Source organism: Falco biarmicus, chromosome 11 (genome assembly GCF_023638135.1).
Source record: "Falco biarmicus isolate bFalBia1 chromosome 11, bFalBia1.pri, whole genome shotgun sequence".
Classification (NCBI taxonomy): Eukaryota; Metazoa; Chordata; class Aves; order Falconiformes; family Falconidae; genus Falco; species Falco biarmicus.
Genome location: NC_079298.1, coordinates 5,802,205 through 5,816,103, shown reverse-complemented (window position 1 = coordinate 5,816,103; position 13,899 = coordinate 5,802,205). Strand labels below are relative to the sequence as shown.

Sequence of the window (13,899 nt, the reverse complement as noted above, 5' to 3'; positions counted from 1 at the left end):
GACAATTACACACAGGTGAGGAAAAAACCCTCTGGATTAACACAGAGTGGAGAGGGATATGCAGGACCGAGCCAGCACAAGACAGAGACTGCCACTGCCCCAAAGACACCATGTTTCCCCATTCCTGGCATTTTACAACTCAAATTTCACTTGTCCAACAAGATCATTGTAATGTATTGGACAAAAGATGAATGAACTGGCTTCGCTAGTTAAAAGCACCTAATCGGGAAAGGCAAGCAGTGCTTAGGGGTCTATCCAACACCGTGTCCCCCGTCTGCACTCCAGGGCTTTCCAAGCCCTTCACACATCTCACGATTAGGCCCAAAGTTGCAATTCACAATTTTCCAGTTTGTCTCTTCAGATGACTATTGTACCATGAAGATGTAAACAAACATAAAAGTCAAACCCAGAAGCTTGTATTAGACTCACCATCTGTGCAGCCAGAAATACTTTCTAGCACCTGAGTAAACAGGCCAAACATAAATTCATGGTTATGAAGAGGAACTACTTCGTGTCAGACTATTGGCAGATAAAAGGCAAGCACATTATTTTAAGCTTTAGATATTTGTGGGGGAAGAAGTGATAAAAGAGGAGGAGGAAATAAGGATGAATAAATGCACCAAAAGGAAAATGAACCCAAATGGTGTCCCCATGTCTGAACCGAACCACGAGAGCTTATCTCATGGCTCTCACTGCTGATGGCTTAACCTTTCCTCCCTCCTGCTTTATGCTCCTGCATATGAGTGCACTCTGCATATTTATGCACTCTGAACCTGTGGATGAGACCAAGAACAGACACAATATACAAGAGGCTATTCCTGGCGTTATCCAGCCAAAGCATCAGTCACCTGAAATCGTCATTTGAACCCATCAGATCGAATGCGCACAGTGAAGGAATCAAGACAACTTCACATAAAGACCAGGTTACCCAACCTCACCATCAACTAAGGAGCAGAACCTGCTCTATCACCTCACCTCCAAGCCTCCAGGCTCAACTTACCTCCTCACAGCACCAGGAAGAATAAGGAGGTACCCAAGAGCCGACTGCCCTGGCCCATTAGGATTGTGATACTTTCCCAGTTCACAAAAGTTCCACTCTTATCCTTGTGCACTCTGATGAACAGCTGATTGCCAGATTACCACAAGAACAGCAAGCCCTGGTTCCAGGTGCATAATAAAAGATTTTGAAATCTGCTGCAGCAGAAATGGGGGAACAGCTGAGGAGCTACAAAGCTGTCCTCTCCCACAGCCCTGCTTGCTGGCAGGCTGCAGACAGCATATCTTCATCCCGCTTCCAGGAAAAAAGCCTTTTCGATTCCTCATGAACGCTCCTAGGAAGCAATAGTAGGTGCCTCCTCCACAAAACACAGCCAGTTTTTCTTCCTCAGACTTCCAAAGGCAGAGGGACGGTTTCAGTCAAGTATTTGCAAACATGCAGTCCACCTACCAGGTGGCTAATAAACCTAATAATGCTGGAGTGTTACTGTAAGAAATCATTGACAGGGTGTCTGTTCCTTCCAAGAAGAGTTTATTAAGGCCCTCCAGAAACCAAAGCTGTACAGGAGCTCCCACCATCTTCCCCACCAGGACTACGGAACAGTCTAAAGTAATGGCAACTACACATGGCAAATAAGCAAAGGAAAGCCTGCTCCCAGAGTTACAATTGCTGCTCTCCTAAAAAATACTCTTCAGTTTTGTGCGAGCTGTAATTACAGAAAGAAATTTGCACAGCCTTTCGGACAATTCCTTAACACAGTTTTCACTCAGTCTTTATCCCAGGATCAGACGCTGCCACCTCACTCAGGGCAAGCACTATTCGTGTTATTAAGATGAACAGGAATACACAGGGAGAAAGGAGCCACCCGGTATGAGTAAAAGGGTCATAACCTGCTCCCTGCCAACGTAAACACCAAATACAATGTCCTGATAAACTGGAAGTACAGAAGAAATCAAACGTGACTCTCCGTTTTTCAGGCTTACACAGCCCAATTACCCCAAATCAAACACATCACTTGCAAATAACATTTCTGCATATATATGTTCCTAACCTGACCAGAGACACACGCTCTGTCAGCTTAATTAAGACACCAGCCCGATTGATTTGGGTTATAGAAACTACTTAACACACACGTTCCATGGGTGCATCTGTGTTGTTGCAGTTACGGCTCTCAGCAGTTGCATCACAAAACCCTATTTCAAAGGTTTACAACTCTTCTGCAGCGTGGACAGTCAAGCTTTCTTCTTTAAGGCTGTGTTATTCTTCACTGTTATATCCCCTTAAAAGCTTGAAAATAAAGCTTCGTTTCCTATCGACTTTGTCCTTCTCTAGACAGCAAACATTGTATTTTGCTGTAGTTTTAGAGCATTGCTAGCCGAAATATGTCTCTCTCCTATTTATTTCCTTCTTTTGAGCACCTACCTGCCTCATCATCATCGGTTACAAAAGAAGCATCTGCACAAACCTGGAAACACAGGCAGAAGCCTCTGCTAGAGTATGTGGTGTAACTCCATGCAGGGTAACAAACCCCCATTTACTTTAGCCAAGCGTCTCACCCAAGGACTGCAGGAGCAAAGGGTGAGCAGGCAGGGAAAGCTACACCCGGTGCACCGTGCTGCAAAGCACACAGCCTGCTCTACCCCACCAAGGAAGAAAAAATAAAAATTCAAAGGCCAGATGTGTATTAGACCTGCTCTGTTGTGGCACTCCTGAGAACAGACTGCAACCAGCTCCCTCGTGCACGGAGCAGACCCCTCTTGACAAGCAGGACTTCTCACCTGGCCCAGTGACCAGGGGTTTGCCGAGCGGCAGTGCTGACCGCGTACGGGGAAGGCAGCAGCAGCCATGCTCAGAGGGAGCTCAGCCAGCAGAAGTGTGCAGGGCAAGGTGATTCAAAAGGCAGCAGGGATGCCTCACTAACAAAGGCAATGGGAATTCTTGCCATAGATGCACTTTTCCATCATGCTCAAGAAATGACCAAAGGATAAGTATTTAATTAGCATGCCTGAACGGCCTTCCTCTCCAGTTCGCTGCCTTTCTGAACCAATTACACCTACACCAGTACCTAAAGACTACAGGTCTGCTCTCCTGGGCACTGTACAGTAGCTCAGTAAGGACCACAGTAGCAACCAGGGAAAAAAAAGGGACAAATATCATCTCAATCTCACAGATACTGGCTGAAGCACAGAAGAAGTCTTATGTAGATCACTGTGGTGTGCCCTGGCATCCAAAGGCATTCAGATTTTCACCTGAAGGACTTTAGCCTATCCTTTCCCCACACAAACAGCTGGGCAGAGGGGATATTTCTAGATCCTGTTCCAGAACTTTGTTGCTTAATTCACACGTGTTGTACTAAGCATCACGAGTAGTCTTGTGGGACATGCTTAGAGCAACACACCCAGCTCCCAGCTATGATTCTGCAGACTCTTCCAGCTAGCATATGTCAGCAGAGACATGAAAACCACTGTGTCCCCCATGCTTCCCTCTCCCTCCCTCACCTCTGCCCTCCCAAGATGCTTATTCTCACAGGGAGCCACAACAGCACTTTAAATGTTTATGATGTGATGGCTTGGCAGGATGCATCTGGCAGAACAAGGATTTGAACTCAAGTTGCTCATAGCCCAATCCAAGACCAATTTTCCTTTTATCTAAAATGAGATGCCTAATTCCTAAGGGCAGAGACATAGTCTCTCTGAGGATCCCAGTACAGTTTGGAGCCTGTAAAAATGACAATGGCAGAGACTGGAAAGTTATACCTCCTGCCTCCACTGTGGGGGTAAAATTCTCTGCAAGGATATGATAAGGGAACTTGAAAAATTAATCTTGCAGAGCTCCTCATCACAGGGAGGATCCTGACTACTATTTTTACTTGGCATCTAGGCACTTCTTCAAAATCAGGGTGATATTTCTTGCCAATTTTGAAAGCAGGACAAAGTTCCATCTTAACTTCAATACCTCCTTAAATATTAAACAATTTATAATGTGCTAAAACTGTAACAGATTGTGCCAAAGCTTCACATTCTAAATTAATACCAGCTTCCCACCCACTGCCTCCCTGGGCAAAATCTTGGAAGGACAGAAGAAGCAGATTAACATTTCAAAGCTGAGCCCCAGCTTTCTCTTAGTTATCCTAGGTCTCCAGGGCAAACAGTCACTTCCCTTGTTGAGCATTCAGGAATGCAGATGGCCTGTTCTTGCTGTGGCAGAATCCCGTCACCCTTAAAGGGATATTGGTTATCTCAGGGAACTGCAACGAGAGTCAAATCTGATGTACCCGTAGGAAGGGCTCAGTGTAAATCTGAGAATATGGGAAATGTAACACGCGTTTAAAAAAAAATATCTGCAGGCAAGTTAAAGAAGATAACAGTTTGAAGAAATATATTTGGTAAACACAGGCATCAGATTTATTTTTAAGTTTGAACTACAGGCCACAGTCATCCTAAGAAGTTTCAAAACATGAGCAGTACAATATTAACCCCTGACAATGCTCAAGTAATTAGAAAACATGTTGGTTTACTTGCATAAAATACGTTTTCTTTCACCTAAACACTCCAAAAATTCTCACGGCTGGATCCAAATTCTAAGAATCCCATTATTTGCCTATTGATATTACTGCATTTCAGAAGACCCACACTCCTAATTTCATATGCCTGATAACTAGTAAGCACAGAGAACTCCTGCATTTAATTTTTTTGCTGCATTTGTAATACATGGAAATATTCAAATGAACCAAGGAGATTCCTAGGCAATCTCTGCTTTTCATCAACAGCTACCAACCCTCAACAAGGATGACACCTCCCCAGTCATAAAGTGCAGTCATTACCTCCCCATACATGTGTATTGCCTCTGGAATGCAGTTCTGTATCTCCTGCTTTGCTCTAGCTCTTATTATTTCTTTTGCATGGTGTACTGAAAGACGTAATTACTATAGAAAGTAACTGATAAAAGTCCTTCATTCCAAATTGTAAACGCACCTCAAAAAATTCTGTAAGCATTCTCTATTAAGACAAAAATTGTTTATGAATAGTCTGAAGCCTCCATTGTTAAGATCTGAGAATTTTTAAGTTCTGGATTCTTTTTACAGACAAGTTCAATGATCTGCAATGTGTGCCAAATTCATGTAATATCACAATGCTCAAAATGGAAAAAGGCTCTAATGAAAGGAAATATTTGTAAATATACCTACCTAAAGGGGGATTCTACATGTAACAAATAACAGCCAGCCACAAAACCAGTGAAATGTTCTATGTACAAATATTGCTAGGTTATTTGCTGTTGTAACTGGTTGCTAATGTAAGAAGCCATTTGGGTATAGAAATGTTAATATTAATCAGAGATTAATTAGTTATCTGGGAATACTATAGCGATTTCTTACCAAACCCAAAAAGCCATGAGTTATGCCTCCAAGGATGGGTAAGAAGAAAGACAGTTTCTCCTTTGATGACTAGGAATAATGTCATTTCACCAAGAGAGTATTTGAAGAACCAAGACTTTGATACAGCAAATGCAAGTGCTGAGACTGATCTGAAGGAGCTACCCTCTGATAAATTGTGCCAAAACCGAGAGTGCAGAGACTGAGACAACAGAAACATCAAAGCTCCATTATTACAGAAATGAAAAAGCCAAACAGTTTGACCAGAGACTGCAGAAAAATCACAGACTTCCCACTTTTGGCAGAAACACTACATCAGATCAGCAGAGATGGATCCCCCTGGACCCTTAGGGTTCACACAGGCAAACCACGGTGGCTCTGAACTGTGCAAGCTGCACCGTGGTAACCACAAACGTGCATGTTCTTCTGAGTGGAAAATACTTGGCACAGTCACGTCTCAATTATCAGTGGAAAATGTAATTCATCCAGTGTATGGATGAATTAACCACGAGACACATGAAGACACCAGAGCTGGGCTGCCTGTGTTATTGAGCTCAGGAGCAGCACAATGGGACAGCTGAAGTGGTTTCTGTATGTGCCCAGGTCAAGAAATACTGTGCCCGCCACACTGATGGGGCGCAAAGCTTCACCTAACAAACCACGCCAGTCCAAGCCACCTTTGGGCACAGACAGTCCCAAGGTGTCAGCTCTGTGCACCTGAGCAGCCCTGCCTGGAGACACCAGCAATGAGCCCTAGCGCTCAGCCAGCCCGCTGCAGCCGCACAGCCATCACGGAGTAAGGCTCAGCCTGCTGGCCGAAGCTCTGGGGACCACAGTGGACCTCCAGCCTCGAGTCTCCTTGCCAGCTGTTCCGAGCTGGCTCTGCAGAGCCACGTGAGTACCCCTGCACAGTGACAGCATCAGCCAGGCCGGTGCAAAGCCTGGGTGCATCCACCCAGCCCTGCTAGCCCAGGTAATAGAGACATGGTTCTCCTATTAGCTGAGCGCTAAAAAGGCTAACAATGCATCTAAGCTGCCTTATTATTGCAAAAGACTGCAAGTGCATATATACAAAGGAACAGCTGCAGCAGCACATCTACACCTTACATGCTCACATGTCCTCTGACGTAGACTTACTCCTTCATGCACTCTCGCAGCCAGTACCAAAGCACTCTCCACCTGCTCTCCTGAGCCTTCACAGGCAATCGGCAGCAACACAGATGACAAGGAGAAAGCAGCTGTAATTTAGCATCATGAAGCAGTGATCTTCCAATTCACTGCTGCTTGCTGGGACCGTGGCAGCATTAGCATGAAAGATTGCAAGCAGACCAACAGGGCCTTAGACTGAAAAATTTTACATTGCAATTTGAATCCAATATTAAGAACTTTTTGCAGTTTAGGGTATTAGCAGCATTTCCACTAAACATCAGTTTGCTTATGCATTGTATCCCCAAAAAAAGATGTGTCACAACTAACTTTAATAAACGAACAGTAGGATTTAACAGCATTTTTAGATTCTGAGTATTTATTAACAGGCCTGTCATGAATGCTTCATTTAAGCAACCAAATTTACTTGGTAGAATAACATTTAGTTACAATTAGTTACCTCTGCTAATGTATAAACTGTTTAAGTTATTGCAGATGAATGAGACTCAGCAACCTTTCAATGGGTATCAGACTCACCAATTTAACATATAAAATGCTCGTGACCTCTGCAACAGGACTCACTCAGAACCCATTTTAGAAATAGTTTTAAGTCACTAAAGAAAGCGCCTGCACCAGAGCAGAGTTAACTGTGAGTAATTGCTAATGGGAGGAGGCAGGGAAGAGGATGTGGATGCCTCTCCCATCCTCCCCTGCCTGATGAGGATAGACCATTCAGCAAGGCAGGGCAAAACCTCCAGGAAACACATATAATGGGAGACACTATTAAGCCTTAATCAGCTTTGAGAGAGCGTTAAGACTTGGCTCATTTTCCTTTTCATTTTAGTGATTTTGGTGATAAAATTACTTGGCTCTGAACACTTCAAAACACCCTTTTTTATGCCACATAGGATATGTTTTCCCTTGTAATGTTTTCCATTAATTTGCACAAATTATTTTTTCTTCTTTTAAATTACACGAAATAAACAGCGAGAATATATAAAGGAACCTATATTCTCTTATTGAATAATTACAGACTATCTTTGAATACACAACCAAAATCTGACATCCGATAAATCCAAGACAAAGCTTCAATTAGTCCAGATAATGCCCATAAACCCCACAGTGCTTTACAAAGATATGTAAATGTCAGCACCTTTATTTCACATGAAGAAAATGGAGCTCCAAGAGCAGACATGGTCAGATCACATCACATCCAAGAATCCAGACCTCTTTATTCCCAGACTAATTAACATCTCTTGTAACAGTGCTCCTTCCTCACACTAACATTCAACTATAGCATAACATACACCAACAGGAAGTATTATCCCTAATCCTTTGGAAACAGCTGTGATTTTTCTGTAAAACAACTGAATATACACTCATTCTGCTTATTTGCAATTTCTGTGAAATGCTGCTCTTCTAATTAAAATATACCTCTACAGGCTGAAAAAAAAAACTAAGAAAGTTTTCTTTTCTTAGGCAAAAAAAAAAAAAAATAAAAAAAAATCAAGTTTTGGACAACAACCAAAAACATTTCAATGACTATCTTTGGCACTCAAAAGTGAAGTACTCAGAAATCCAAGATTTTATAAGTCTTTATCTAATTTGAAGAATATAAATATCATTAAGCAACTTTTTAAGCTGCTTAACGTAGAACAAGAGACGGAAACAGCGGGGCTACAATGGAAAAGTGGTCCAGATACCTAGTGATTATTTTCTGTCCTTTGATAACATCATTTGCCCACATAAAGGGATAGCACACACAGGGGAAAAGAGTAGACTACTGAGTCCATTTGCAGATAAAAACCAAAACGCTGCTCTTCCTACAGCAAAGCTGCATAACAAGCAGCCATTAAACAGCAAACTGAGGCATGGACACCAAGATTCAGAGAAAGCTTTGGGTTGCTTCAACACTAACTCACGCTAATCTCTGACAATCCACAATCCAGCTTCATCCAGGTAAAACTACTGCAGAAATCCAGAGAGCACAATCCGGCCTCCGCCAGGCTGCAGCATGCAGCAATGAGCAGAAATGACCGGTGCAGCAGAGGGTAAGCAGACAGAGTTAAACAAGCACCATAGCACAAGGAGTTGCTCAACAGAAAAAAAAAAAACAAAACAACCTTGGAAAGAAAAGAAAGTGGTTAGTCACCAGGGGTTATAACAGCCTGTAGTAAACAGTCCGGTTCATCAAATAAACAAAGCAAATACTCCATCCTGCAAGATGCTGGGGAATTCTTTGAAAGGAAGTGCAAGCTCTCCACTTTCAGTGCATTCAATCAGTGAGGTTGGTGGCAAGAAGCCCCAGCTCCCACGAGAGAATACTGAACCTCTCGATGCACCAAAAATGAGCATAGCTCGTGGCTTACAACCCTGAACACAAACAGTAGGATGCAAACACACACTCAATTTACAAGTGGATTTACAGAGACTTGCAAAACTTCAAAAAATAAAATGTCCTTAATCTAGCTCCAAGACCTTTCCAGCTTCTATTTCTCAGTAACAAACTGTCAGTGCCTTCCGTTCTGGATTTCAAAAATAAAAGCTCAGTGCTGCAAGGACTGCATCCTGCACAGAGTCCCAATTCGGCACATTTGGTTATACAGGAAAAGCCTCTGAATGCTTTGGACCTGTGTCTGTGGTCTGCAGATCTGAGGGATGTGCAATTAAAATCAGCTTCTCCTAAAGTGTCAGAAGGGTGGAGGCTGACAATAATAAACTGCAAGCTCCTGTACAGTCATTTGAAAGCAGTGTCTTCTCCCCAGCTCTACCAAATACTAAATTAGAAACAGTTCTGGCAGCATTTTGTCTGCTGCTTGTGAAGCAAAAGGGAAGAGACTTGCTAAAATCCAGCTGACAGGTTTTTGCATTTATCCTAGGTTCAACCACATGCAAGTCTGTTGAGTGTGAAAAGTCCCTGCACTGGCTTCAGTCAACAAGAAACAGAATGCTCACCTGAGCACAGTGCTGAGGGCCCTGCATTCACAAAAGCAGACATTTCTCCATACAAATGTCTCCATTGGACTGCGTGTGATGAGACTATCAGACAAATTACCACAAGCCAGCTACTATTGGCAACTGTCAACATAGAATCAGTACTGACCTTATCTGGATCATAACTATGGAAGTGCTCAACATGATGAGCAAGATGCACTGGATAAGAGAGACCACATCCCCACTATTGTTAAAAATCCCCCGGTTCCATGCTGCACACTCAACAATGCAACTTGCTCCCATTGTGGATACAAGAAACGCAAGTCACACACAGCTGTATTAGAATATCCATCATTTTAGCGTTAATTTCCTTATTTAAATCCACACTACCCACCCTACTCCAGGCTTTCAAACCAGTATGACTACACAAAACTGCCATTCAGATACAAGGCCTTCTATTTCTTTGTAAAAGTGTAACAGCACACAAACTTCTGAACCTTTCCAGAGCAAACAGTTATTTCAGCTTCACAGCAGTAATGCGTTTTCTCCACATAATATTTATTATCAAACCAGGACAGGCAGGCACAGCAGATTGATGGATGCCTAAAGGAGAGAAATTAACCCAAAATTCAGTAGAAGCAAACTTCTGTCATATTATGCACCCTCAGGAAATAGACTCCCAACTTAACTAAACATACTTTTCCTATGGACTATCTCCTACAAACTACCGCTCCATGCTTCTGAAGAGCATCTCTGCTCAGCACAGAATTTAGTATGACAAACTAGGAGCTTATCACATCAACCATCACACAATGCAGTTTGATAGGAAAGGCTCAGACCCTGCTTTCAGTTATCATGACCTTTTCCAGGATTTTTATAGATTCTTGCATATATTTACTAGAAAATACAACAGTGACAGGATAATGAGGAATACCAGAACTGAAGACAGGGCTGCCAATACTGTGACCAACAAATCTGATCCTGAATTAAGAATTGCAGGTGAAGATCAACAGGACTGAAGCTTCGAGCACGCACACTTTGATGATGGCAGAATGGAAAAACCTTAGAAATAGGAAGAAAAAGTGGAACAGACATTTCAGAGCAAAAGGAGGTGATACAAGGAAAAACAGTTATCAAAAATATGCTTGGCTGAGGAACAGCTTGGAGAGGTACACAGAAGAGATCATGCTTTATGAAAGCAATGGGGAGTAGAAAGGCAATTCAGCCAACTTGTTCCATGATGAAACCACATGTGAGACAAGTGAGGCACTGCAGCTTGTAGGATGGACATCCAGTGAGTCCTTCACAAGCAGAAGTCTATTTCTCAGCTTGCCACAGGGAAACGGATTCAATGACCCTGAGTGCTCCATCCAGTCCTACACCACTAATAGCAGGGGTCCCTCCCTATTGCCTAATACTGGATTATGCAAAAGACCACAGAGAACTGCCAAGTCAGGGCTTCGCATTATCATTCCACACCCCTACAGAGATTGCTGTGATAAAGCATTAGCCCTGGACACACCGCTCTCATTAACCCCTCCTCCTTCATGCTCACTCACCATTAAGGCTGGGCACACAGCTGACAAAGCCAGCCTTCTGGTCTCCTTGCACTCACAGGGCTGATACAGAGGAAAATGACAGGAATTCCAGCCCTCTTCAATCCCCAATGACTCTGGCACAGCAGGATCTCCTTAAAGATCAACCTTCAGCCTACAGTGAAGTCACTCTTCTAAGCTAGAGGTCAACTCAGTCTTGGAGATCCCTTTTGAGATGATACTAGCTCCAAGGATGCATTTGTGCTCTGTATGAGAAAGCTTTTAACGCATTATGTTGGACACAAAACAGTACATGAACTGAGGAAACTCTATAGGACCCTATTCCAAGACAAGAGAAGAACTCTTGTGAACTCAGCTTGCACAGACCATCAAATTCAGGGCGCATTTCCAGTACCACCTGACCTAATCAACTCTCTTTGAAGAAAACAAGAAGCTATAATATTTGTTTTCTAAGTTGACTACTGCAAAAGAAACTGCTGTGACCTCAAGCAACAACCCAAATCAAAGGAACGCTTCCAGAAATACAGTTCCAGCCTGAAAAAGTATGCTGAACTCTTGACATTTTTACCACCACACTGAATAAATTTTGAATGTACCTGTAGGCCATGCAAGAAAATCTGACTTCAGAACAGGTGATTCTAACAACAAGGCCTACATTTCAGCCACTCTTGAAAGTGGACTGTAAATTTGTAAGTAAATACACATTCCTAAGGAAAAACCACATTCAGCTTCCACAATGACATTTAAAATACCTCTGAAGAGTAGATGAGCCACTGTGGTCCCACTCTCAAGAGCAACAAGAAATGCAAGAAAACAGCCACCTGAAGTGCATGAGCTTGCAAAGAGCTCTTGCAAAGGAGCAAACCACACATGCATGTGGAACTTAATGCCCAGTTCAGGCTGTTCTGGGATAAACCAACCAACATCTGGTCAAGGGAGCCCCTTGTCCTACAAAGATTCTGGAGAAACACAAATTCCCAGCCACACTAACTGATCTGCAAGATAGAGACCTCCAAAACTGATGGGTTTTGCATGGAATTTCCTCTGTGTTATCAGGGCCGATTAGGTCAACAAACTGTTAACATTGCAATTTCTTTCCAAATGGTAATGGAAATAACTATGCACACCTTCTTCAGCCTTCCATGTTCCAAGCATTACTTACAGTTGTATGATGAGAGACGCTGCCTCCAATATTGAGGTTTTTGAGAAGCTGGGGAGACCCTCCATACTGCCCTGAGATCTGCTTCCTGACTTCAGCAGCTACAGTTCTGAAACAAGACAGGGACAACATTATTTCTGTAGAAGAATTAGAATGAAGATGATATATCAAATCCACTTTACACTGCTGTTGGAACGAAACCAAATATTCGTGCACTGGTTGGAATAAGAGTGTCACTGGCCAGCAAAAAACAGACCTTCTATATTAAATTCCCAGAAAATCACAAAATTCTTGCAAGGCTGCATATACATATTCTTAACAGCAATTACATTTTTTTTTTCCTTTAGTGAGCTGCTCCCTTGTGCACATCTGTGACAATAAAATGCGTATGACCCTGAGCACAAATAAACTTGTCCCTGGCAGGCCCTTTCCAGTTCCTACCGAGGAAAAGCTCTCCTCCAGTGCTCTCTGCCACCCTCAGCAGTTCCAAGCCTGGTCACACATCTGCTTCTGTGCTCTGCCCTCTCATTTTCACCCCTTGCCCATTTTTGGTTTTTGCAGTCAGAGAGATGAGGACTGGCAGCCACTTTCCACCCAATATCTAACCCCTTCAACACCCAGCTCAGGGGCAGAAAAGCAGTCCCACGCAGGGTGGGTTGAAATGTCTAGGCAATGACAAACGGGAAACAACCGATGTGAAAGGCAGCAGTGAGGCTATGGTGACTAGCAGTGGGGACAGGCAATGCACTGGCTAGCAGGGCACGGTGCCTTATGGTCTCTGCCAGAGAGAAATCCCACTGCTGGGCAGCTTTTCTCACCAGGAAGGAAAAATGCACATCAATCCTTCCATGCCTGGAGGGTAAAATCCACCCTGTGACGCTCTGGGGTTTTCTATTTTCCCCAATAAGCCACTTTGTCAATGGTAAGCCTGAAAACACAAGAGTTGGGTAAATCCACCAAGTGAACATCTCAGCAAAGGAAGAGCACATCAGAGAGGGAAATGCTGTTTGCCAAAGACTGCCTTAACAAACAGCCATGGGTCGAGCCCTAAGACAACCATCCACAGCAGCCACCTTGTAACCTAGCAGTAAGCTGCAGCTCACCTCAGCAGCAGAACAGGGATAGCCACATTTTTGAGTATGGTGGAAATGGTTTTGTTTCAAAAGTAAACCCAAACCCATGTTTTTCCACACACAAAAAAAACCATTTTTCCTAAAAGCTGCTGACTGCCCTTTGTCTACAGGACCTCACCAACATAAGAGTGCTCTTCTCTAGGAGTCAATGACCATTTTATTAGTGACAAACCTGCTCCCAACTGTCACTCAACACATCACAGCACTGCAGTCCGCTCTGTCTCCCAGAAGAAAGTCCTGGCTCCAAAGAGACTCTAACCAGTGTGTAAGACAGATGAAGAGGCTGCATGGACAAAGGTGGGTTTTTTTCTGCTGTATCTGTCCTCTGTGGGAACAGCATCATGGCTAACAGACTCACTCCTGATCTCTCACTCAAGTGAACGTGCTGTGTCAGCATGGCACATGAGCTCCTAAAATCCTGTCAAGTAAAGATGGTTAAACCTCCCCTGAGCAAAACCTTGACATCAGGGTGGGTTCCTAGCATCAGGACTGCTGTAGCAGTGAATGCTGGTGGGCAGGAATGGGGGCCGGTGGAAGCAACTGATGTCAATGGAAGAGAAGGGAACTCTTAAAAGGGAACTAGCTGGGACAACCAAGCCTAC

At 43.4% G+C, this 13,899-nt stretch overlaps 1 protein-coding gene across 8 annotated transcripts in view; it reads right to left on the bottom strand.

The window, feature by feature from the left end:
- Positions 1–13,899, bottom strand: part of DOCK7 (dedicator of cytokinesis 7) — a 107,041-nt gene that overhangs the window by 84,663 nt on the left and 8,479 nt on the right. For all 8 annotated transcript variants that reach the window (XR_008824620.1, XM_056355658.1, XM_056355659.1 and 5 more), the window contains exon 2: positions 12,168–12,273. Coding sequence is in view for 7 of the 8 variants with exons in the window: in XM_056355658.1 (XP_056211633.1) it covers positions 12,168–12,273 (106 nt within the window). In the remaining variant the exon portion in view is untranslated. The remainder of the gene's footprint in view (positions 1–12,167; positions 12,274–13,899) is intronic.